This window comes from Hordeum vulgare, chromosome 2H (assembly GCF_904849725.1).
Source record: "Hordeum vulgare subsp. vulgare chromosome 2H, MorexV3_pseudomolecules_assembly, whole genome shotgun sequence".
NCBI classification, from domain to species: Eukaryota; Viridiplantae; Streptophyta; class Magnoliopsida; order Poales; family Poaceae; genus Hordeum; species Hordeum vulgare.
In genome coordinates, this window is record NC_058519.1 from 386,279,197 (window position 1) to 386,306,415 (window position 27,219).

At 43.1% G+C, this 27,219-nt stretch overlaps 1 protein-coding gene across 1 annotated transcript; it reads right to left on the reverse strand.

Moving 5' to 3' along the window:
• Nucleotides 1–9,922: 9,922 nt before the first annotated feature.
• On the reverse strand, nt 9,923–11,071 carry LOC123430134. The gene is made up of 2 exons (XM_045114037.1): nt 10,518–11,071; nt 9,923–10,314 (listed from the first exon to the last, which is right to left on the reverse strand). Exons 1-2 carry the CDS (start codon nt 10,926–10,928, stop codon nt 10,165–10,167), a joined length of 561 nt encoding a protein of 186 aa, XP_044969972.1. The 5' UTR covers nt 10,929–11,071; the 3' UTR covers nt 9,923–10,164.
• Nucleotides 11,072–27,219: the final 16,148 nt, after the last annotated feature.

Below are 27,219 nucleotides of genomic sequence, written 5' to 3' on the forward strand. Positions count from 1 at the left end.
GGTGGCTAGGGTGGGAGGGGGTGGCGCACCACCTGGTGGGCCTAAGGCCCACCTGTGCCTAGGGTTGCCCCCTCTCCCCACCACTTGCGCATTGGGCTGGGTGTGGGAGGCGCACCAGCCCACCTAGGGGCTGGTTCCCTCCCGCACTAGGCCCATCTAGAATTTTGAGGTCGTTGCCCCCCTTCGGTGGACCCCCGGGGCCACCTCCGGTGGTCCCGTGGGTCCCGGTACGTTACCGGTGACGCCCGAAACACTTCCGGTGTCCAAAACCATCCGTCCTATATATCAATCTTTACCTCCGGACCATTCCGGAGCTCCTCGTGACGTCCGGGATCTCATCCGGGACTCTGAACAACTTTCGGTAACCTCGTATAACAATTCCCTATAACCCTAGCGTCATCGAACCTTAAGTGTGTAGACCCTACGGGTTCGGGAGACAGGCAGACCTAACCGAGACGCCTCTCCGGCCAATAACCATCAGCGGGGTCTGGATACCCATGGTGGCTCCCACTTGCTCCATGATGATCTCATCGGATGAACCACGATGTCAAGGATTCAATCAATCCCGTATACGATTCCCTTTGTCTGTCGGTATAGAACTTGCCCGAGATTCGATCGTCGGTGTACCTATACCTTGTTCAATCTCGTTACCGGTAAGTCTCTTTACTCGTTCCGTAGCACGTCATCGTGTGACTAACTCCTTAGTCACATTGAGCTCATGATGATGTTCTACCGAGTGGGCCCAGAGATAGCTCTCCGTCACACGGAGTGACAAATCCCGATCTCGATTCGTACCAACCCAACAGACACTTTCAGAGATACCCGTAGTGCACCTTTATAGTCACCCAGTTACATTGTGACGTTTGATACACCCAAAGCACTCCTACGGTATCCGGGAGTTGCACAATCTCACGGTCGAAGGAAAAGACACTTGACATTAGAAAAGCTTTAGCATACGAACAATACGATCTAGTGCTATGCTTAGGATTGGGTCTTGTCCATCACATCATTCTCCAATGATGTGATCCGTCGTCAATGACATCTAATGCCCATGATCAGGAAACCATGATCATCTATTGACTAACGAGCTAGCTAACTAGAGGCTTGCTAGGGACACATTGTGATCTATTTATTCACACATGTATTACTGTTTCCTGTTAATACAATTATAGCATGAACAATAGACGATTATCATGAACAAGGAAATATCATAATAACCATTTTATTATTGCCTGTAGGGCATATTTCCAACAGTCTCCCACTTGCACTAGAGTCAATAATCTAGTTACATTGTGATGTATCGAACACCCATAGCAGTATGGTGTTGATCATGTTTTGCTCATGGTAGAGGTTTAGTCAACGGGTCTGCAATATTCAGATCCGTGTGTACTTTACAAATATCTATTACTCCACTCTGGACATGGTCCTGGATGGAGTTGTAGCGGCGTTTGATGTGCTTCGTCTTCCGGTGAAACCTGGGTTCCTTGGCTATGGCAATGGCCCCAGTGTTATCACAGAAGAGTGTCATTGGACCCGACGCGCTTGGAACCACTCCAAGGTCGGTGATGAGCTCCTTCATCCAAATTCCTTCATGAGCCGCTTCTGAAGCAGCTATGTACTCCGCTTCACATGTAGATGCTGCCACGACTTCTTGCTTGCTGCTGCACCAGCTCACTGCCCCACCATTCAAAACATATACATATCCGGTCTGTGACTTCGAGTCATCCGGATCTGTGTCGAAGCTAGCGTCGGCGTAACCCTTTACGACGAGTTCTTCGTCACCTCCATAAACGAGAAACATTTCCTTAGTCCTTTTCAGGTACTTAAGGATATTCTTGACCGCTGTCCAGTGTTTCATACCGGGATCACTTTGGTACCTCCCTACCAATCTTATGGCAAGGTTTATATCAGGTCTGGTACACAGCATGGCATACATTAGAGAGCCTACGGCTGAAGCGTAGGGGACATAACTCATCTTCTCTCTATGTGCTGCCGTGGTCGGCGACTGAGTCTTACACAATCTCATACCTTGCAAAACTGGCAAGAACCCTTTCTTTGAGTTTTCCATATTGAACTTCTTCAATATCTTGTCAAGGTATGTACTTTGCGAAAGACCTATGAGGCGTCTTGATCTATCTCTATAGATCTTGATGCCTAATATTTATGCAGCTTCTCCAAGGTCCTTCATTGAAAAACTCTTGTTCAAATAGGCCTTTATGCTCTCCAACATCTCTATATTATTCCCCATCAATAATATGTCATCCACATACAGTATGAGGAAAGCTACAGAGCTCCCACTCACTTTCTTGTACAGACATGCTTCTCCGTAAACCTGTATGAACCCAAACGTTTTAATCACCTCATTAAAGCGAATGTTCCAACTCCGAGATGCTTGCACCAGCCCATAGATGGAGCGCTGGAGCTTGCACACTTTGTTAGCACCCTTAGGGTCGACAAAACCTTCTGGTTGCATCATATACAACTCTTCCTTAAGGTTCCCGTTAAGGAACGCTGTTTTGACGTCCATTTGCCAAATTTCATAATCATAAAAGGCGGCAATTGATAATATGATTCGGACTGATTTCAGCTTCGCTACGGGAGAGAAAGTCTCTTTGTAGTCAACTCCTTGAATTTGTCGAAAACCCTTTGCGACAAGTCGAGCTTTATAAACGGTTACATTACCGTTTGCATCAGTCTTCTTCTTGAAGATCCATTTATTTTCTATGGCTCGCCGGTCATCGGGTAAGTCCACCAAAGTCCATACTTTGTTCTCATACATGGATCCTATCTCGGATTTCATAGCTTCAAGCCATTTGTTGGAATCCGGGCCCGCCATCGCTTCTTCATAGTTCGAAGGTTCACCGTTGTCTAACAACATGATTTCCATCACAGGGTTGCCGTACCACTCTGGTGCGGAGCGTGCCCCCGTGGACCTTCGCGGTTCAGTAGTAACTTGATGTAAAGCTTCACGATCATTATCAATAACTTTCTCTTTAGTTGGTGTAGGCGCCACAGGAACAACTTCCCGCGCTGCGCTACTATCCTGTTCGAGAGGGGGTGTAATTACCTCATAAAGTTCTACCTTCCTCCCACTTACTTCTTTCGAGAGAAACTCTTTCTCTAGAAAGGATCCGTTCTTGGCAATAAAGATTTTACCTTCGGATCTAAGATAGAAGGTATACCCTATAGTTTCCTTAGGGTATCCTATGAATACGCATTTCTCCGCTTTGGGTTCGAGCTTTTCTGGTTGAAATTTCTTCACATAAGCATCGCAGCCCCAAACTTTAAGAAACGACAACTTAGGTTTCTTGCCAAACCATAGTTCATACGGTGTCGTCTCAACGGATTTAGATGGTGCCCTATTTAAAGTGAATGCTGCAGTTTCTAATGTGTATCCCCAAAATGATAGCGGTAAGTCGGTAAGAGACATCATAGATCGTACCATATCTAATAAAGTGCGATTACGACGTTCAGACACTCCATTGCATTGCGGTGTGCCAGGCGGCGTCAGTTGTGAAACGATTCCACACTTCCTTAGGTGTGTGCCAAACTCGTGACTCAAATATTCTCCTCCACGATCAGATCGTAGACACTTGATTTTTCTGTCACGTTGATTATCGACCTCACTCTAAAATTCCTTGAACTTTTCAAATGTCTCATATTTGTGCTTCATCAAGTAGATATACCCATACCTACTCAAATCATCGGTGAGAGTGAGAACATAACGATAACCACCGCGAGCTTCAACGTTCATTGGACCACACACATCAGTATGTATTATTTCCAATAAGTCGGTTGCTCTCTCCATTATTCCTGAGAATGGAGTCTTAGTCATCTTGCCCATGAGGCACGGTTCGCATGTGTCAAATGATTCAAAGTCAAGAGACTCTAATAGTCCATCAGTATGGAGCTTCTTCATGCGCTTAACACCGATGTGACCAAGGCGGCAGTGCCACAAGTATGTGGGACTATCATTATCAACTTTACATCTTTTGGTACTCACACTATGAATATGTGTAACATCACGATCGAGATTCATCAAGAATAAACCATTCACCAGCGGAGCATGACCATAAAACATATCACTCATATAAATAGAACAACCATTATTCTCTGACTTAAATGAGTAGTCGTCTCGCATTAAGCAAGACCCTGATACAATGTTCATGCTTAAAGCTGGTACTAAATAACAATTATTAAGGTTTAAGACTAATCCCGACGGTAGATGTAGAGGTAGTGTGCCGACGGCGATCACATCGACCTTTGAACCATTCCCGACGCGCATCGTCACCTCGTCCTTGGCCAGTCTCCGCTTATTCCGCAGTTCCTGCTTTGAGTTGCAAATGTGAGCAACAGCACCGGTATCAAATACCCAGGAGCTACTACGAGCGCTGGTAAGGTACACATCAATAACATATATATCACATATACCTCTAACGTTGCCGGCCTTCTTGTCCGCTAAGTATTTGGGGAAATTCCGCTTCCAGTGACCCTTTCCCTTGCAATAGAAGCACTCAGTCTCAGGCTTGGGTCCATTCTTTTTCTTCTTCCCGACATCTGGCTTACCGGGCGCGGCAACAACTTTGCCGTCTTTCTTGAAGTTCTTCTTACCCTTTCCCTTCTTGAAACTAGTGGTCTTGTTTACCATCAACACTTGGTGCTCTTTCTTTATTTCTACTTCTGCAGACTTGAGCATCGAGTACAACTCGGGAATGGTCTTCTCCATCCCTTGCATGTTGTAGTTAAGCACAAAACCTTTGTAGCTTGGTGGGAGAGACTGGAGGATTCTGTCAATTATAGCATCATCCGGAAGTTCGACTCCAAGTGAAGTCAGACGACCGTGTAACCCAGACATTTTGAGTATGTGCTCACTGACAGAATTGTTCTCCTCCATCTTACAGCTAAAGAACTTGTCGGAGACTTCATATCTCTCGACACGGGCATGAGATTGAAAAACTAGCTTCAGTTCTTGGAACATCTCATATGCTCCGTGTTGCTCAAAACGCCTTTGGAGCCCCGTTTCTAAACTGTATAACATGCCACACCTAACCAGAGAGTAGTCATCACTCCGCGTTTGCCAGACGTCCATAATGTCCTGGGCTGCTGCGGGAGCGGGAGGGTCACCTAGCGGCGCATCAAGGACATAAGCCTTTTTAGCTGCTTCAAGGATGAGCTTCAAGTTGCGAACCCAGTCCGCATAGTTGCTACCATCATCTTTCAGTTTGTTTTTCTCTAGGAATGCGTTGAAATTGAGGTTGACGTTGGCCATCTACAATGTTTATAAAGACAAACCTTTTAGACTAAGTTCATGACAATTAAGTTCATCTAATCATATTAAGTATGAACTCCCACTTAAATCGACATCCCTCTAGTCATCTAAGTGATACATGATCCATGTTGACTAACCCGTGTCCGATCATCACGTGAGACGGACTAGTCACCATGGTGAGCAACTTCATGCTGATCGTATTCAACCATAGGACTCATGTTCGACCTTTCAGTCTCTTGTATTCGAGGTCATGTCTGTACATGTTAAGCTCGTCGAGTCAATCTAGGTGTTTCGCGTGTGTAATTCTGGCTTACACCTGTTGTATGCGAACGTTAGAATCTATCACACCCGATCATCACGTGGTGCTTCGAGACAACGAACCTTCGCAACGGTGCACACTTAGGGGAATACGTTCTCGAAATTTTAAGAGGGATCATCTTATTATGCTACCGTCATTCTAAGCAATAAGATGAAAAACATGATAAACATCACAATGCAATCATATAGTGACATGATATGGCCATTATCATCTTCTCCCTTTCGATCTCCATCTTCAGGCATCGCATGATCATCATCGTCACCGGCGTGACACCATGATCTCCATCATCGTGTCTCCGTGAAGTCATCACGCCAACTACTACTATCACTACTACTATAGCTAACCGTTAGCAATGAAATAAAAGTAGTAAGCACATGGCGTTGCATCTCATACAATAAATTAAGACAACTCCTATGACTCCTTCCGGTTGTCATACTCATCGACATGCAAGTTGTGAAACCTATTACAATAACATGATCATCTCATACATCATACATGCAACATCACAACTTTGGCCATATCACATCACATGTCAAACCCTGCAAAAACAAGTTAGAAGTCCTCTAATTGTTGTTGCAAGTTTTACGTGGCTGATTTGGGTTTCTAGCAAGAACGCCTTCTTACCTACGTGACAGCCACAACGATGATATGCCAAAGCTATTTACCCTTCATAAGGACCCTTTTCATCAAATGCAATCCGACTAGAGTAGGAGAGACAGACACCCGCTAGCCACCTTTATGCACGGTGTGCATGTGTGTCGGTGGAACCAGTCTCACGTAAGCGTACGTGTAAAGTCGGTCCGGGACGCTTCATCCCACAATACCGCCGGAAAAGAATAAGACTAGTAGCGGCAAGCAAATTGACAAATCATCGCCCACAACTTTTGTGTTCTACTCGTGCATAGAATCTACGCATAGAAAACCTCGCTCGGATGCCACTGTTGGGTGACGTAGCGTAAATTCCAAATTTTCCTACGCATATTCAGATCTTCCTATGGAGAGACCAGCAACGAGAGAGGGGTAAGAGCATCTTCATACCTTTGAAGATTGCTAAGCGGAAGCGTTGCTAGAACGCGGTTGATGGAGTCGTACTCGCAACGATTCTGATCTAGTGCCGAACTACGTCACCTCCGCGTTCAACACACATGCAGCCCGGTGATGTCTCCCGCACCTTGATCCAGCAAGGAGGAGGGAGAGGTTGGGGAAGAACTCCAGCAGCACGACGGCATGGTGTCGATGGAGAGACGAGGTCTCCCGGCAAGGCTTCGCCAAGCACCGGCAGAGAGGAGGAAGAAGGGCAGGGCTGCGCCGAGGGAGAGGGAGAAGTCTATCTCCCAAGGGCCAAAACCCCTCTCTATTTATAGGACGAGGGGGAGGGGGTGCGCCACCCCTAGGGTTCCCCCTAGGTGGTGCGGCAGCCACCAGATGGGAAAGGGGGGCGGCGGCTAGGGTGGGAGGGGGTGGCGCACCACCTGGTGGGCCTAAGGCCCACCTGTGCCTAGGGTTGCCCCCTCTCCCCACCAATTGCGCATTGGGCTGGGTGTGGGAGGCGCACCAGCCCACCTAGGGGCTGGTTGCCTCCCGCACTAGGCCCATCTAGCCTTTTGGGGTCGTTTCCCCCCTTCGGTGGACCCCCGGGGCCACCTCCGGTGGTCCCGGTGGTCCCGGTACGTTACCGGTGACGCCCGAAACACTTCCGGTGTCCAAAACCATCCGTCCTATATATCAATCTTTACCTCCGGACCATTCCGGAGCTCCTCGTGACGCCTGTGATCTCATCCGGGACTCCTAACAACTTTCGGTAACCTCGTATAACAATTCCCTATAACCCTAGCGTCATCGAACCTTAAGTGTGTAGACCCTACGGGTTCGGGAGACAGGCAGACATGACCGAGACGCCTCTCCGGCCAATAACCATCAGCGGGGTCTGGTACCCATGGTGGCTCCCACTTGCTCCACGATGATCTCATCGGATGAACCACGATGTCAAGGATTCAATCAATCCCGTATACGATTCCCTTTGTCTGTCGGTATAGAACTTGCCCGAGATTCGATCGTCGGTATACCTATACCTTGTTCAATCTCGTTACCGGTAAGTCTCTTTACTTGTTCCGTAGCACGTCATCGTGTGACTAACTCCTTAGTCACATTGAGCTCATGATGATGTTCTACCGAGTGGGCCCAGAGATACCTCTCCGTCACATGGAGTGACAAATCCCGATCTCGATTCGTACCAACCCAACAGACACTTTCAGAGATACCTGTAGTGCACCTTTATAGTCACCCAGTTACGTTGTGACGTTTGATACACCCAAAGCACTCCTACGGTATCCGGGAGTTGCACAATCTCACGGTCGAAGGAAAAGACACTTGACATTAGAAAAGCTTTAGCATACGAACAATACGATCTAGTGCTATGCTTAGGATTGGGTCTTGTCCATCACACCATTCTCCAATGATGTGATCCCGTCATCAATGACATCTAATTCCCATGATCAGGAAACCATGATCATCTATTGACTAACGAGCTAGCTAACTAGAGGCTTGCTAGGGACACATTGTGATCTATTTATTCACACATGTATTACTGTTTCCTGTTAATACAATTATAGCATGAACAATAGACGATTATCATGAACAAGGAAATATGATAATAACCATTTTATTATTGCCTCTAGGGCATATTTCCAACATTATGACCCGACAACCGAGGAGTGACAATAGCCGGCATCACTCCCGGAGATGACCATAGTATGAGGAGTTCATGTATTCACCAACTGTTAATGCGTTGGTCCGGTTCTTTATTAAAAGGAGAACCTTAATATCCCGTAGTTTCCATTAGGACCCCGCTGCCACGGGAGGGATGGACAATAGATGTCATGCAAGTTCTTTTCCCTAAGCACGTATGACTACATACGAAATACATGCCTACATTACATTGACGAACTGGAGCTAGTTACTTATCTCTCCGTGTTATAACTATTGCATGATGAATAACATCCGGCATAATCATCCATCACCGATCCAATGCTTACGAGTCTTTTCCTACTGGTCCTTGCTACGTTACTTTGCCGCTACTGCTGTCACTGCTGCTACTGTTACTCTGTTGGTACTGCTGTTACTCTGCTGCTACTGTTGTCACTTTGCTGCTACTGGTTACTGTTGCTACTGCTGCTATCATACTACTCTTCTACTGATACTTTGTTGCATATACTAAATCTTTCAGATGTGGTTGAATTGACAACTCAACTGCTAATACTTGAGAATATTATTTGGCTTCCCCTTGAGTCGAATCAATAAATTTGGGTTGAATACTCTACCCTCGAAAACTGTTGCGATCCCCTATACTTGTGGGTTATCATTGCCATACCAATGTCCCTCACCTCTTCGCGGAGATTCAGTCTGTCCCCTCGTCGGCCCGCCACATTAGGTGGCTGACCATCGGGGTGCCCACGTGGACTGTCTGGACGATTCGCAACAAGCTTGTGATTCAGCGTGTGCCCCTCCGACGTGCCACTGACGCAGTTTTAAAATGTGTGGTTTCCTGTAACTCTGGCGGCCGCTTAGCCACTCCTCCGACCGAGACGCCATCAACAACATCATCGCCAACCTCCGCTTGATGGCTCTCCGCATGACGCCCCCGCTTCCGCCGCCACCTCGAGAGCCGGATTAGACTGATGTGGCTTTTTCATCCTCCCGCTGTTGGGTTTGGATGTGTGTGTGTGTTTTTCTTAGGGCTTGTTGAGCTGTGCCTTCACCGAAACTCTTTGATGTTGTCTTGTGCTACTTCTTTGTGTGCACGTGTGTGTGCTGAATCTATGTCAAATGTTATGATATGGCGGTTTGCTTTATTTATAAAGTAGAATGATAGCTTTTTTGATAATAAAATTAATTTATCTGAAAAGACACTACTGTTCATGTGCTTCGGGCCGGGCTAGGCTGGGGCTTTGGATTTTTTCTTCGGGATTTGCAAAGCCCGGCCCGAACCGGACCCGGCTCGGGCAATGATCAGGTTTTGTTTTGGGTGATCGTGTGTTATTTAAGACCAATTTGATATGGATATTGTTAAAATGCATATTTAATATGTACTGCGAACATCAGGATTTACAGAAACTGGCCAACACATCGAATCGCAATTCGTCGTACATATAGCATGCTTCTTTTGATAATGAAATGCAGTTGAATCAGTTAATTTATCGACCGAATTTGCGTAGCCGACAAACTGAGTTGACGAAGTAAATAGGCATGTTCAGTCTTCGAAAGAGGATGTTTGAATTGAATCTATCATTTTACCGAGCTTTGCTAGCTGTGCAATCAGTTAACAAGAGATGTTGTCAGGTAAATCCATGAATGCTGGAAATTTGTCAAAGTGGTAGTACAAGCTACAGCAGCAAATATATAAAACTATTAATTATTGCACAGCGACAACAGGGGTTTTGGGCCCAACGCACGCATGAGATTAGTGGAGCAGAACATGCGGATAAACATGCCCTAAGGCAGAAGAACCACTACTAGAATTGAATGGTGAGCAGTTTGGTCTCAGGTCTGCCCTGGTCCACCAACAGTTTAACATGGACTAAGCAAACACCTCTTTGATTTCAGCATCCGGCCCCTCCCGAGGATCCCATTGGCGTCTCCTGCTGCAGTACTCAATCCACTGCAGCGCTGCTGGTGCTGCTGATGATGATCTCTGCTCACACTCGCAGCCAGCAATTTGCCAACCATCCTGCATGCCCATGAAACCACAATGATGAATATTGAGAGAGACGTTCAACATTGATTTGTTCATGAGAGAGGAGACCCACCATTTACCCTATAAATATAGCACTAATATTTATATTGATGAGCCTGATCAGTGATCGATCGAATTAGCCTAACTTGTGACTTTGTGAGTGCATGCATGGGCAGAAAGTAATGGAACAACCGTACCTGCAGGTGAAGTTGGCGAGTTGCATAGTTAGCATATGCAGGGGAGCAGGCTGTGTCCTGGAGAGGGTCTTCACCCGCTGGTTCCAAACGAGGCCTCTTCTTATTGTTCTCCTCGGTGCCTGCTGCCTTCTTCGCCTTGGCCTTGGTCTTGCTGGCGGTGGACAAGGTGGAACTGGAGGCGCGGTCGCCCTGGGATTTCTTGGCTGGAACCTCTTTTGAGTTTTGCAACTGCTGGTAGGTGTCGTGGCTGTCCTCTTGTGAGTGCATAAAGTATGCCGTCCAGCCGCTGTCGTCGGAAGGCACGGCGGTGGCAGGCCCGGATGCGTAGCAGTAGACGTCGCCGTCGCCGTCGCCGTCGAAGACTGAAGCTGAAGCACCAGGGGTCCTAGATGAGCTGATAGATTCCTCCATTTGACCAACGTATGTGTGTGTGGACTATGAAGTTGAAGCTAATTCAGCTAGCGAGGTAGCTGCGGCGTAAGGTGGGTAGCTAGAAGCTGAAGAAGAAGATTGCAGTGTTGTAGAATGGATTGGAGTAAGAAATATGGCATGGAGGTCCGCCGGGGTAGCGCAGTTGGTGTGATGTGAATGTGATGGTGTTATATAATGGCGGAGAGAGGGTAGGCGCACCGGGACGTGGAGCCATGGAGGGGTTACAGTGAAGTGTCGTTGACATTAACGCAGGATGGATCACGCGCACATGGGCACTTATGTGCAGGCCGTGCACTGAACTGGACTCGAGACACACGTACGAGGGCGGGTTCCATCCATGGATGGGATGGGAGGAAAGATAAGTTAATCAAGAGAGCAAACTTTTCTTCGGGAAACATGTAGCTATGCAGCAGAAAAGCCTGTTGGACCCGAATCAAAACCCATGGAGTCATGGAGATATACGGGGTACTAGACAAATGGAAGGAACAAAAATCATGCACACGTGCATTCTATACTAGCTCGTCATCTTCATCTACTACACCAGAACGTCGCTTTGGACGTTAACGGTACGGCGGTACCTACCGGTGGCAATCTCACCATTCATTAGTTGCTTTATAAGATTTGAGTTGTGGACATCTTGTATTTCCGTTTTAGGTATACAAATTGAATATCATACCTAATACAAGTATTGGCTCTCACCATGTCCTTAATATGGCAGGAAAAACATTGATGGACAGACTGCTCTCTCTCCTCTCTCGGACATAAACCCATCCTTTTATTTCACACAGGCTATATTAAATCAATTTATCAATTAAACTATAATTTATTTTTTAAATAATTTACATATTGAACTCCTAGCGTCAAAACCTTTAGAACTAGACCGATCTTCGATACATTCCAAACACTTTTAAATTTCAACATTTCATATTCCATATGTGACACAAACCCATTTCACTGGAAAAATAGGCGAAAACCTATTTCAAGAGGAATATGTGAAATCAACCTATTTCATTAGAAACCTATATTAACCCAAATATGAAACTGAAATGACAAATTGTGAAACATATTATTTAAAAATATGAAACTGTTTATGTCAAATGAGTGAAACATGTTATTTGGAAAATGTGCAATTAAAATAGATGTATTTTTTGTTAAATAGCCCATTGAAATATGAAATGTATGTTCTCAATTGTGAAATAGTAATCATAGATAATGAAATTATAATGCATCTTTGTGAAATTATTCGAAAATGTGAAATAACTTATTTTGAAAGAGTGAAATAGTTTATTTAACAAATGTGCAATTGAAATAGATGTGTTTTGTGAAACAACCCAGTGAAAAGTGAAATGTAGAATGTAATCTTGTGAAACTAATTATTTGAAAATGCGTAACAGTCTTTTCAGAAGAGTGGAATATGTTACTTTAAAAATATTATATTGAAATAGGTGTGATTTGACATGACAGTGAAAAGTGAAATCTATGTTCTAAATTGTGAAATGCAGGTTCTGAGTAAAATAGTAACCAAAAAAGTGAAATTGTAGTGCGTCAATGTGAAACCGATTATTTGAAAAGTTGAAACAATTTTATTTTAAAAATGTGAAAACGGTTGTTTGAGATATCTGCATTTGAAATAGATGTTATTTTTATTAAACAAGCCAGTGGAAACTAAAATTTAGGTTTTAAATTGTGAAATAGTAAATATATAAAGTGAAATTGTAATTTAGCATTGTAAAATTGATTATTTCAAAATGTGAAATTTACGTTTAGTTTTAAATGTTGTTAAAAATATCCAAAATTGGTTCTCATTTTAAAGGTTACGAGACAATGAGTTAGAATATTAAAAAAGTTTCAAAAACGGATATATGACTTAAAAGATATGGATGTTTTAAATTAGCTAAAGTGAAATAAAAGGTTGAAGTAATTGCATGGGAGAAGAGAGAGATTGGGTCCGCCCTGCATGTAAAGTATATTGATGATGGAATAGCTGCTGAAATACCAATATCTTATAAACAAAGGAAACTTTTTTATACAATGCACAAATATAAATATGGTGCGAGGTATCGCTAGCTAATTGGCTAGGCAGGTGTCGGTACATACCATCTACCGGCACCGCTCAATTTCTCATTTCATGAAGTACACATAGTTGATAGAAAAAGATAGGAGCACCAACGTCCAACTAGAGGACCTGATCAGTGGCCTTCAACACTGCACCATAGGCCAAACACAGCCATCCGACCTCGCCCCTCGTTCTCTTCCTCACATGTGTCTTCACTTTTTCCTCTTTTCACGCATAACACATGCACGCCTTGCACTCGCCGTGGACATCGTCTACAATATCATATTTTGCAGCAGCCTGTGTCGAGCGAGCTTGAAGCTCCACATCGGTGAGCTTGTAGCTCTGCCCACCCCCAACATCCTGATTGTAGCAGCCCGGTATCGCCACCGTAGCGTTTCGTCAGGGGTCGTAACACCGCACAATGGATCCAGTGGCAAACCTTGAAAGAAAATAAAAGAAGGCTCAAAGTTAACACTGTGTAGTAAATTTGTTTTCCAATTTTTGGAGGGGGGCTCGAGCCTGTCAAAGCCTCCCTGCTAGATTCTTTGCTGAGTGGATGGACGTAGCTCCTGCAGCCCGTTGTAGCACGACGGTGGCCGGTTGCAGCTTCTCGACGTCGTCGTCGTGGCATGGACCGACGTGGGGCCGTAGCACTCCTGGTGACTTGTTGAAGCTCCCGGTGGTTTCAGTCGTAGAACGTTGGTGGCTGGTTGCAACATCCTGACGTTGTCATGATAGCATCACCAGCTAGGCTGCCCGTCATAGTGGGGGGTTGCAACATCCTCGTTGTACATTTTCAGCATCCTCTCTTGGTAGTCGCAGCTTCGCCTATGTCCAATTCCACCATGCGGCCACTACGGTCCTGGTGGCCAATTCGAGCATGTCGCGTGGCTGGTTACAACATGCAGCAACCACTGTCCCAGCTTCATCGCGACCAATTCCATCATGCAGTCACCACGGTCTGAGCTTCGTTGGTGGATGATTCCAGCACATCACATCGCTAGTTACATCACACGGCCATCAAAGTCTGAGTTTCACTAGTGGCCGATTCAAGCATATACTTTGAGCACGCGCCTATCCATGAGCGGACCCAAGTACAACCGAGTGGGGGCCAAGCCCCCACTCAAAAATTTGAATTCTTCTTGTATATGTGCATATTTTGAAAGAAAAGACTTCAATGTAAGTAAATTTATAGAAGGTGCGCCCCCGTCAAATGATGTGTCCCAGTCAAAATTTTGTCTAGGTTCGCCCCTGCGTCCATCATGGTTGCAGCATGCAGCGCCCGTTGCCCCGAGCTCACAATGCTCATCAGTTGTGTGTGTGGATCTCATATTGTTGCGATCGCTGCACTCGCACCTCAAAGTCGTACCAGCTCATATCGACTCTTGCAACGCATACGGTCGCCGATATGCATCGCATGTGGTATCGTCGTGGTTCGCAGCAACAGATGCCCTAGCGCGGTGGTATGCAATAGCGGCAATGCGAGAGAGAAAAGGGGAACTTGGATTCGATGCGTGTGTGGATGAGGTTCTCCAGCAAAGGGATAAGCAAGAGGGAGCCACGTAGGTGAGGCTTACTGGGTATCTGCCCAACGTACACGCATGTGACACGCACAATCTCAAACAATGAGAAGGAGCGCACATGGCAGGCCTTGCAGTGAGCACTCCTATGCGTCGTCACTTGATGCGTTTTCAGTCGCCTCGTGTTTTGTACTTTTTTCTTTCTATTTTTCCGCACGCGTTTTTGGTTTTTTAGATTTTTTTATGCTTCGGTTTTTCACTGGTCTTTTTAGTTTTTCTATAAAAGAATTACGCAAAAAACGTGTTTTTTGTTTTCTTTTTTGCCGGAGACATGGTTTTGCTTTCCTGAGAGACATCGTTTTGCCTTCATGAGAGGCACGGTTGTGCCTCTCGAAAAAAAATTATATTTTTTTACGAGAGGCATCATTTTGCTTTCGCGAGAAGCACGATTTGCCTTTGAGAGAAGCACCTCCGTCTGAAAAAAATAACGTTTTTCTGTTTTTCTTTCATGAGAGGCAGGGTTTTGCTTCCGCGAGAGGCACGATATTACCTTTATGAGAGGAAATAGCCCGTATTTTTCTTGCGAGAGAAACGATTTTGTTTCTGCGAGAGGCATGATTTTGCTTTCGTGAGAGGCACGGACGTGCCTTTTGAAAAGGAAAAAAACATGTCTTCTGGGTTTTTTTCTCATCATGAGAGGCACAGTTATTTTGGTCTCGTTTTTTTGTGAAAAAAGATCATCAAAAATTATCAACGTGCAATCTAGTTTTGAAGGATTTGATACGAGAAATCTAACGATGAAAACGGTTCAAGATTTAGACACACGGTTTAGGAGATAAAAATGTTTTAAAAATATAAATCTAGAAAAAAAGGGTAAACTTTAAGGTTATGACAAATGACACATATACCATGTGTAGCAACCTTAGAAGGTGAGAATGATTTTTAAAAAGAGTATTCATTAATTAGTAATTTCGTCGGCACGAGCAATAGCGGTTGGCTGCCCTGGAGCCATTTCTTGCTTATAGCGAGATGTACATTTCCGTCGCCTCAGGTAGGGAGCGACAGGCCGGCCCACTATGGTTGCAGTTTGTGCACTCCTTCTTTCAAAATCACTAATTAAAGAATATATTTTTTAAATCACTCAGATCTCCCAAGGTTGCAACAAATAATGTACTGCATGTGTGTCACTTATCGTAACCTGAGAGTTTTCTCTTTTTTCGTCGATTCGTACTTTTAAAATATTTTATCTCCTAAATCGTGCGTTCAAATCTTGAACCATTTTCACAATTGGATTTCTCGTGTCAAGATCTTCAAAATAGCTCCTATGTTGATAGGTTTTAGTGCCACTCGTAAAAACAGAAAAATAAAACAATCCGAGAGACAAGGTTGTGCCTCTCGTGAAGGCAAAACCGTGCCTCTCGCGGAAGGAAAATTGTGCCTTTCACGAAAAAAAACGTATTTTTTGCGTATTTGTTTTTTTGAAAAAAATATCAAAAAGCTAAGAAAGACCGATGAAAAACTGAAACCCCAAAACAAACAAGAAAAAAACAATCCAAAAAGCCAAAAACACATGCGAAAAAATAATAATAAAAAAGGAATCCGGAGAAAATGCTTAGAGCACGAGACGTGGCGGCGGCTGAGAACGCGTCAAGTGGTGGCGCGTGAAAGTGCTCGCTGCGAAGCTATCAAAGGAGCGCTTGCTAACTAGTGACTCCCTCTTTCATTTTATCTTGTTTTACACTATTTTGGGGCCTTTTTTTCTGTGTGTGTTTTCTTATCATGCTTTGCTTTTTTTCTCATTTTTTCACCATTTTCCATTCTTTTGTCCTGGTTTTGCACTGTTTTTTTTTCTTCATTTCCTTTATTTCTTTCAGGTTCTAAATAGTTTTCTTTGTTTAATTTTTTGCTTTGCATCGGGTTTCTTCTTTCTGTTTTCGTATAGAACAGTACTATTTTAATTCTAATTCAAATTCATGCAACATTTTTTGTGTTATGTTAAACATTTCCTAATACATGCTTAACAGTTTGTACGATCATATATTTCTTATTTCAACTTTTATTCATAAACATTGCCAAAAAAATTTATATATCAGTAATATTTTTAAAATACATGATTAAGTTTGAAATACATATTTTTATATCTATTTTTTCTTGCATACATGTGTACTTTTTTCAGGATATTTTTCTTATACACGTTTAACATTTTTCAGATATATAATTATCCATTTTCCGAATATATGTTTTGAAGTCTACATGTTTAAAGCATGTTGACATTTGTGTATACATAAAAATAGTTTTGTTATGCACGTTAAAAGAATCAAGTACATGATTAACATCTTTTCCTACATATTGTATACATTTTCTATATATATCTAAAATAAATTTTATACATGCTAAACATTTTTCAAATATATGATTGACATTTCTTTTGAATCGATGGACATTTTTCTTAGGTACATGTTTTGAACACGTTTTTCCAGTACACGTTCAGAAAAAACTCAGAATAAACTGTCTTTAATGACAACAGACTTATTTCTAAACTACAGAAACATCTTTGTTTTTCATTGTATAAATGTTTTCTAAAAAGCAATGGATATTTTTTTGAAACACATGAACATTTCTTTAAAATGCACGTACATTTTTGAATGGCAATAAACAATTTTTTAACATGCACGAACATTTTTTACATTGTACATGCATTATTGAAAATGTCATGAACATTCTCTAAAAATACTAGTACATTTCTTTCAATTGTCACATACGATTTTTCTAAACATTATTTAGTTGTATACATATTTACGAAAACACAGGAATATTTTCATTGTCACAAACAATTTGTTTGAAAGCTAACAATATTTTATTAAATTCACAAGAAATCTCAGTTTGTGTTAGCAAAAAGGTCAACTTACATAAAAAAAAGGTCAGTGTATATAAAATTGGTTCATCGTATTATATATATGTTGAGTGTATATTTAGAACAACATTCATCGTATGTCAAAAAATGATCGTTGTGTACCTGAAAATGTTTACTATATATCAAATAAGTCTTTATATAGTAAGGAGAAAACCCATACTCGAAGTGGTGAAAATACTAAAATCATATTTATGCTAAGCTACAGAACCATAAAAAGCGAAACAACATGTGAATGAATGATTAGAAAGACTGTATTATCCCAGCCTACTAGAGTTCAACTTCTAAACTTGACACTGATGTTTGTGTTTTCTTAAATTTATTACAGACCTTCCGACTAAGTATGTGTTGTGGCGACTTCATCAACCTTAAAATAATGTGTTGACTTAATTTTTCAAAGATATTTATAAAGATAAAATATTTTTGTATTGATTTATACAGATGAATGTATGTATGTATATATAAGTATCTGCGTCTTTACGGTGTTAAATAAAAGAATCATGAAGCAAAATCACACGCTCTCACTGCTTAGATGAGGCTGAAGAAAAAGAGTGCTTTTAGTTGGCGCTTCAGGCATCAGCTATGGAAGTTGGCGCTCACAGCCGCCGCTTCGTGGGCCGGCCTATGTAGCGCTCGTCTGATCGCTCGCTCGCTCGTTCGAGGATTGTTTTGGTCGTGCGTCCTAGACCAGTTAATTAGTCAACCGTTGACTTTAATAAAAAAATAAAAAAAAACTTCAAAATAAAAGTGGTACTTTAAAAAAGCCCATGGATTTTGAAAAAGTTCATCCTAATTTTTATAAGGTCAATCGAATTCAAAAAAGTTCACCGATTTTCAAAAACTGTTCATCAAATTTCAACCGATTTTTCTAAAAATTATTGAATTTTAAAAAATTATTGAATTTGGTAAAAGTTCGTCATTTTTTTAAAATTTCATTGTATATCAAAAGGTTCACATATTTCCAAAAGAAGTTCACTGTTTCGAATTTGATAAAAGTTAATCATTTTTAAAAAAAGTTCATCAAATTTTAAAAAGTTCACAGATTTTGAAAAAAGATCATTCATTTTGAAAAAAAAATCATCATTTTTTTTGAAAACATCCTTGAATTTGATAAAAAAAGGTTCATCAAGTTTAAAAAATACATTCTTTTTGAAAACATTCATCATAATTTATCAAAAATAATAATTTCATCATAATATAAAAATTAACCAAATTTGAAAAAAGTTCGTGCAATTAAAAGCAAAGACGAAAAAAGAAAAAAAGGAAAAAGTGAAAAAAGGAAAAGACGTGAGAGGAAAGAAGAAAGAGAGGAAGAAACAGTGGTTGGTCAGCTAATGCGGGATGGTGTAGGGGTCCATCGCACTTCCGACCCAGGGGTCACGGGTTGGAATCTCTACAACGCGGGTTTTCTTTTTCCGTTACAACAGAAGAAGGGAGAAGATGGGCCGAGCCCAGCTAACGCGCTGCTGGTGTTAAATAGGATTCGCTGAAGAAAAACCACGCTCACGCTAGCTGGCTGAGTAGCGTCTGTTTTTTCGGTTGTTGGGTCGCCCAATGTATGGGGAGCGCCAAGTACGTGAGCGAGTGATTACACATGGGATATGAACCTGCTTTTTAGAAATGCATTTTAAAGTTAAAATTCAAACTAAAATTTCACGCGTACATTTTGGCAACATGTATGCGTGACACAAAGTATTTTGAAAACAACCCTACTTTTATATCAGTGCAAATAAATAAATTACAGGGCTTCTAAATAATATTTCATGACAAACAATTCTTAATTTTTTGCATAGGCCGAAAAAAGTTGTTTTCATGAAACTTTATGCACCACGCATAGAATGTGAAGATGTATGGGTGAATACTTTTTAAGATTTTTTTGGCATTTAAAAATGTTTTTTTCCTGAAGTGGGTTCATATGCCCAAGGATCCATTCATGTATGCATCGCTATCGGTGATACTCCGTCTGTCCTAAATTTTTTGTCTTAAATTTGTTTAGATATGAATGTATCTAGTCAAGTTTTAGTATTTAGATATATTCATTTGTAGACAAAGTTAAAACAATAATTTTGAAATGAAGGGAGTATATATCACTGCCGGTTGGACCATTCATAACCATTTTCAAAAATAAAAAGGTAGTCTACCAACTTTTTTAGGAAAGCGCATCCCGCGTTTCTTTGGAAAGAAAACACATCAGTCCTGCGTGGTAGTTTTTCTGAGACCTCTTTTAATGCATCAGTGATGAGATGCCAAATACATTAATTTTTTTGTCAAACAGTCTTTTCAATGCATAGATGCTTAGCTTTTGTAGCTAAGCTTTTTTCATGGCATTTGTTTAACAACTAAACTCTGGTAATTATTTTATATAGGTTCACGCGTTTCGCATTGTTTTTTTTTAATTCATCATAATGCTTTCTTTCTTCGGTAATTGTTTTGTCACTTCTTTTTTTACCTATGTGACACTTTTAATTAGCACATGTACACCTGAAGCATAAGGAAGGACCTGGAGCGAGTAAAGGGAACCAGCTTGGTGAACTGTAATTTTTCATTGTACTTATTCAACTTCATCACGTGCCTCAACAAGAGTCCTTACGTATGTCCAAATTCCATCATTTCGGCTCCATCGTGTATCCCAATTACAGTCTGTAGCTTGGTCTCCATTCCTCGTCTCAATTACATCATTGCAGCTGAACGAATGCCCCGAATTTACTAGTTAAGGGCATAGCCAATGTATAGCCCTAGACCTGATGCCCCATGCAGGGCCGGCTCTATATTTTTCGGGGCCTGAGGCGAAGTTTAAAAATAAGCCTTTAGGAAAATAAATGTATACATATTTATAAATATACAAACGTAAAATATTAAAGTTTAAATCTAATCATACATTCTTATTTAGATACATCTATAAATAATTGATAAATGTTTAAGTTATGTCATATCACGATAAAAAAATAATAGAGTAGCGAAATATAACAAATAATATTCTCTACTAGTTTGATTACCTCAAATAAGAACCAAGTTTTTATAAGTTCATCGACAATAATGTAATCAGATCAATTAAGACCTGAGATCAATTGATCTAAAAGGACTAGGACACTAGGCAAATATATACGCGGACATGCAGTATTTAAATTACCTTGAGTGAATGGGCGCAGGGATCAGGGCATTGTTATTTTGTTAATCACCAGGCCTGATCACGTGTTGCAGTGCTGGGTGATCTTCAGTTCTCCACCAGGCCTGATCTCCACTACAGAAAGTATATACAAACTGAAGATACATATACACCAGGTCTTTCTCCGTCAGGGTCGGACGTGCCTGCCGGAGTGCCGGAGGTGCAACCGCGCATGCGCAGGCGCAGCGATGCAGGCAGGCGGCCAAGGCGAGGCGACGATCGAACATGCATGGATGGATCGATGCCTTCTCCTCTCCCGAAGTCCCGATCAGATATTTTTCTCTCCCAATCAGATACCTTTTATCAGCCCATATAACAGCAGAAGTATAGTTGCACATATGCAGTGATGGGCCCCTCCGAAACATGGACCCTTGGGCGTCGTCCATGTTCACCTAGGGCCAGATGTGACAACTAGGCTCGGATGCCTGGCTGAGCAGGGGGCTGCTTGTAAATGACAGGTGAAGCCTGCACAGGAGACGGGTGCAGACGGGTTCCTCGGCGCTGATAAAATGAAGAAAAAATTAGGAGAAAGAAGAAAGAGAAGAAAAAGGTGAAACAAAGGAGATGGGGACCTGTGCCGCTCCTGAAGGAAAGAAACAAAAGAAAGAGAAGATGGATCTGCTGAGGCTACAACTGCGTTGGACATTTTTGTTTTGAACCATAGCCTCAATCTCAAACATCTACGTGGATGTACGGGGGCTGCACCTTGCTGCTGCCTTCATTACATGCCCTAAGAAACTAACGAATAAAAGAAGGAAGTCACTTGGCAATCTGGAAGGTTGCATCAAAATTATAACCTGATACCAAAAAAAAGAAGCAAAGAATATCTTTTTTACAATTACGTTGTTAAAGGACATGTGTAACAACGGCAAAGAAAGACAGAGGGACTGTTTGGTATGTTACATCCAACCCAACCAGGCCCGAACGGTGTAAATTTGTTCTATTTGGTTGCCGATTCTTGGCATGCACAAACCTTAAAGCACCCCTGAATCTGCCTCGTTGAAAATGTGATCGGCCATTTTTTTCAGGACCAAGATCCAGCAAATCATGCGTGTGTCTCACCTGCAACCTAGGGAAGCGTTGAAGACGAAAGGATGTCTCGAATATGTGTGAACTCTCATCCATCTCCCCTCATCATCCAAACTCATTCACACATCACTATCTCACCCCCTTCCTTTGGTGTCATCGATGGCACTGCACCTCCACGCCACCCCAATCGCTTCCTCAACGCGGCGACATCCATAACCACCGGGTCGACAACTTGATGACGGGATGTGTGGACCACTGTCAATTTGTGAGGGCTCTGAAGTACCCTTCCACCTTCTCCACGAGGCCATGATCCGTGAATATCGACCTCCCAATGGTGTTTGTTCATGTGTCTGCACCGGTGGCTAGTTCTTCAGCTCCAATGACATCGTGGATCGGGCTACTAATACTGGGAGTAGGCCGCGAGTGGGGTGTTGATTTTGACCCCCCATGAGATTTTTCTTCCCTTTGTCCGACCAATCCAATGGTACTCTCGAATGCACAGCAACCTCAGCAACCGATAGGTGGATTGTGGCGGCTATGACGAGGGTAGCGACAAGGCTGGGGTCATCAGTTGTTGTTACCCACACAACCACCGTAGCCTGGTTGTCATTCCCGCTGGAGTTCATGTCAGGGTCGGTTCCCAAATAAAATAATTTATTGGAAATCAGCCATGAATGTCACCAATGTAGAAAAATATTTCCCACTCATAGATACAGAAACCAGTAGTACTTAATATTAAACATAGTAGAGCGGAGGTCGCTCTATAAATTATTACAACACGTCCAAAGTCACACGGACGGATATGTTAAAGTGGTCATGGGATAACTCTACTGCTCGTAATAAAGGGGGGCATGCCACATCAGAGTGAAGTGACATGACAAGTACTACTACACAACAAGCGTCAGAGTGAGGCTCGATGATTTATTCGGATAGCAGAGGCGATGAAATAATACAGCGACGGACTCCATGATCGCAGGACTGACTGGGACTCCTCTAGACGTCGGACTCGTTATCGAACTCTTCATCCATAAGGTCCCCTTTATCCATATCTGGCCACATCAACAAGCCAGTGAGTACTTCGAAAAGTACTCGCAAATAGTTTGCACCAAAGATGAGATGCATGCAGTAATTTTTATTATGCATGGTTTCAGGTCATAATCTATCATGATAGAGACATTATTAGCAGTTAAGTAGAGTGGATAACTCGGGCGATAATCCTCTGAAAATACCCACACAGAAAATAAAATGCACCGATCGGGTGTCTGGAGCGACGGCTCGAAAGGTTAACAGGTAAAGTAAATCACCATCGTCGCGCGTCTAAGCGACACCTCATACATTGCAAAAAATAAATAATAATCCACAGTTGGAAGTCTTAGCGACACCACGTAAAGGGCATAAATAAATAACAAGCCACAGTCGGGCGTCTTAGCGACACGACATAAAGGGCATAAAATAAATAACAAGCCATAGTCGGGCGTCTTAGCGACACCACGGAAAGGGCATAAAATAAATAAGAAGCCGCAGTCGGGCATCTTAGAGACACTACAGAAAGGGCATAAATAAAGTAAAGGATTATCCGGCTGGTACAAACAACCTTCAAGATAATCTTAGAACCAGGTTACCAACAAGTAAGTTTTCCCACAACACCGTCAGATGTCCACAACCATTATCATTTAACCACACTTGTGCTCCAAGGACCGACTCTAAGACCAACACTTGACCTGTCAACCAACCGTCCTTGACCGTGGACATGACTACTCGAATAGTTTTTACTCTGCAGAGGGTGTACTCTTTATCCATAGCTCACGGGTTCCAATAGTCACTATGACTAATCCCGCGTACGGTATTTTAGAAGTAGACGCTCACAATCAGCACACACCCATTTTTACCCCCGCAAAGACCGGCTTCACCCAGACTACGCTGCCAAGGAAAAACCATAAGACGGGAAGGCTCCGACCTCGACTAGCATGCGATCAAATTTATACCGCGCGCTACAAGGGAGTGCCCTCCCTCTCAGTCCCAGACCAGAAACACCCATGCCCCCTGACCGGATGACTGGATTTAGTTCAGGGCCATGGATACCTTCACCCCGGCCCCTCTACTTGGTGTGTAACTGATAATAGGCCTACGACCGACTATACCGAATCCCCTTCCAGGAAACTGTGGCAACACGATAATAAAGGTAAGACACTAACAAGACTCGATCTAGGTCGATACTGGAGTTATCCACTTTATTTCCATCACTGTCATGCATTCGTCATGACCAGGCCACAACCTATCACATTCCGCGTGACTAGGTTATCAACGGCCTCTCACAACCATATAAATTGTCATAGCGACATATTAAACTTTGTTTGAGTAAGATGCAATATGCCTAATTAATGCAGTGGATGATTATTAAATTAGTTAGTGAACAAACACATCAAAAGTTCAAACATGCTTTCCTGGTTCCACGTAGTCGAGATCGAGCTCGGTGAAGTTGACGTCGGCATCTCCCTCGTCGGAATCAGGAGCTTCTGCAGCTGATGGAGGTGGAGTCACACGCCGACGGGTAACAAGACCACAATAGCTCCAACTCGGGCTGGCATCGTTTCGGTTGCAGTGGGATCTCGATGGAGAGGCCAATGCCGATTTTACCGGCTCCCAAAACGTATCGAGGTGGCCAGAGGCGGGGAAGAATACCCTTCCGAGCCCCTCCGTTGGCTTGGACGAGTCTCCTGGAGAAGGAGGACATGAGCTGGAGTGGCTGAGGTGCTCGGTAGCAAGGGGCTTTCTATTTATAGAGGGTCGAGAGTGGTGCCACGGGAGCTTATCTCTGGCGACAAATTCCGGCCGACGGGGAGGTTTAGCAGGCGATTGCAGGGCTGGGTAAGCATACACACTCCACAGGGGTTCCATCTTTGGCCTAACCTTGTGTGGTCATCGACAAGACACCCGGGTCGACGGTGTGGTACTCCCTGGGCACAGCGGCAGCAGAATTCGCGCTCTGCACCGTCCGAGACGTGGCGACAGGCATCACGACGTGCACTAGAGGAAAGGTACACGCCGAGCTCTCACGGGGATAGGGTAGTGCCGAGCGGTGCGGTGCTGTAGCAGGGGTCACTGGTGGCCGCGGCAGCCACTGGTGGCGCTGCTGTCGGTGCTGGCTGGCTTAGGCCAGCTCACCACCGACACGCACAACCGTCCAATGGACCGTGCGGTGGGTGGATAGGCTCGGGCACAATGGCAAGCTGCCACCCTCGCTACCGCGTAGATTGATGCTGTCGCTATGAATATCTAAATCGATGAAACACTGCACTCTGAACTTTGACTGAATTGAATTCATAGACTGATGGCCACAGTGCACACCAGGTGCTTGATGAAATGAAATTGGCACATGGAAAAACTATTTGAAGCTGAAAATTTATGAGATGCCCTCTCATTGAGTGCACAGACCGTGTGCAAATTTTCAGAATTTTTGAAAATGATTAAGCGAGGTTTTTAAAAAAAACAGAATATCTTGGTCAAACTTGGGTCAAACCTAATATGAAATTTTCAAACTAGTGACCCCAATATTTTTGGTGAAATGGGTTGAGGATACTAAGATCTTCTAAGGATATGAATTTGGGTATCAAATACGAAAGGATTCTATGAGTTCCTTCGAAAATTTCTCAGGTCAAAACTGATTACAATTTTTGTTTGATTGAATTAAAATATGAAAGGTGGTTAAACCCTTCTAAAACTTTGAGAATTCAACTACAATAAATGCCTAGGTGCTAGAGAAGTGCCATATGTTAGAAATGAGAAAAAGATGGAGGGGAAATTGAAGAAGGTTGACTAGTGAACCTATGGAAGTTTATTCCAAAGGTTGGTTAAAAAATATAAAAGGGTTCTCCCAAGCCAAGTCATTTTGAGAAGAAGCTAGGAAAATCCTTTTCAATCCAGATATGTTGTGGAAGGAAGCTCAAAGGATTTTCTTAAAAAGGGTTTCAAAGAAGTTCAAGAGTTTTCATCAAAACCAAAATTTGAAATCCATTTTAAAACAACTCAAAAGTGAGAGAAATACAAATTGAAAATTGTGGGTGTTACAACACCTACCCCCTTAAGAAAAATCTCGTCCTCGAGAAGTTGTGGTTGTTCCTTCTGCACGAAGTCTTTTGTTTCCCAAGTGGCCTCATCCTCTGAATGGTTGCTCCACTGTACCCTAAACAGTTTGGTGACCTTCTAGTGTGTCCTACTTTCTACCTCTTCTAGTATTCTTATGGGGTTCTCCTGGTAAGAGAGGTCTGGTTGCACTTCTATACTGTCATGGGGTACCTGTTGATCTGGATTCCTCACACACTTCCTTAGTTGAGAAATATGGAACATGCTGTGCACATCTGACAGTTCCGCAGGTAGGTCGAGCTGATAGGCAACTTGGCCCCTTCGAGCGATTATCTGGAATGGTCCGATGAAGCGGGGTGCAAGCTTGCCCTTGACCTTGAACCTTTGTAGTCCTCTCATTGGTGATACCTTGAGATACACATAATCATTTGGATCGAAGCTGACGTAACGGTGTTTTTTATCGTAATAGTTCTTCTAATGGCTTTGGGCTGTATTGAGCCTGTCTCTTATGAGTCTTACCTTGTCCTCGGCCTCTTGAAGCATATGTGGGCCGAAGATACGACTACCTCCGGTCTCTGACCAATTGAGGGGCGTATGGCACCTTCGTCCATACAAGGCTTCAAAAGGTGACATTTGCAGACTTCCCTCATAGGTGTTGTTATACGAGAATTCGGCGTAGGGCAAGCTATCCTCCCAATTGTTCCCATATGTTAGGACGCATGCCCTTAGAATGTCCTCGAGAATCTGATTCACACACTCGGTCTGTCCTCCGGTTTGGGGTTGATATGATGTGCTAAACACTAACTGGGTTCCCAATGCTTGTTGGAAATAATCCCAAAACCTTGATGTAAACCGACTGCCTGGGTCGGATACAATGGTTTTAGGGATCCCATGTAAGCAGACGATGCGGGCGAGGTATAATTTGGCTAGCTTCTGAGTGGAGTAAGTGGTTTTTATCAGAATGAAGTGAGATACCTTGGTGAGTCAATCTATGATAACCCATATAGCATCGTGTCCGTGTCGGGACCGGGGTAGTCCGACAACGAAGTTCATGCCGACCTCATCCTATTTCCACTCGGGTACCTTCATAGGCTATAGCAGTCTTGCTGGCTTCTGGTGTTCTGCCTTGATTCATTGGCATGAATAACAACGGGCAATGAAAGAAGCAATATCCCTTTACATCCCGTGCCACCAATATTTTGCCTGTATATCCTTGTACATTTTTGTACCTCCAAGATGGATTGAGCATGGAACATTGTGAGCTTCTTCCAAAATTTGAACTTTGATGTCCTCTTGGTCTGGTACACATAGTCGGTTTCCGTACCATAATATTCCCCGTTCATCAATAATAAACTCTGGGGCCTTTCCAGGGCCCGCCTTCCTCTTTATGCCTTCAATGCTGGGGTGCTCATTATGAGCCTTCTTGATATTATCATCTAGAGTGGGTTGTACTTATAGTTGTGCCACAGTGCCTTCTGGAACGAGAAGCAGGTTTAGCAGAGCGA

Coding starts and splice junctions, on each gene's coding strand:
- LOC123430134 (XM_045114037.1), bottom strand. CDS start 10,928: ATGGAGGAATCTATCAGCTCATCTAGGACCCCTGGTGCTTCAGCTTCA. Junction 10,315..10,517: donor CTCGCCAACTTCACCTGCAG/GTACGGTTGTTC, acceptor ATGGGCATGCAG/GATGGTTGGCAAATTGCTGG.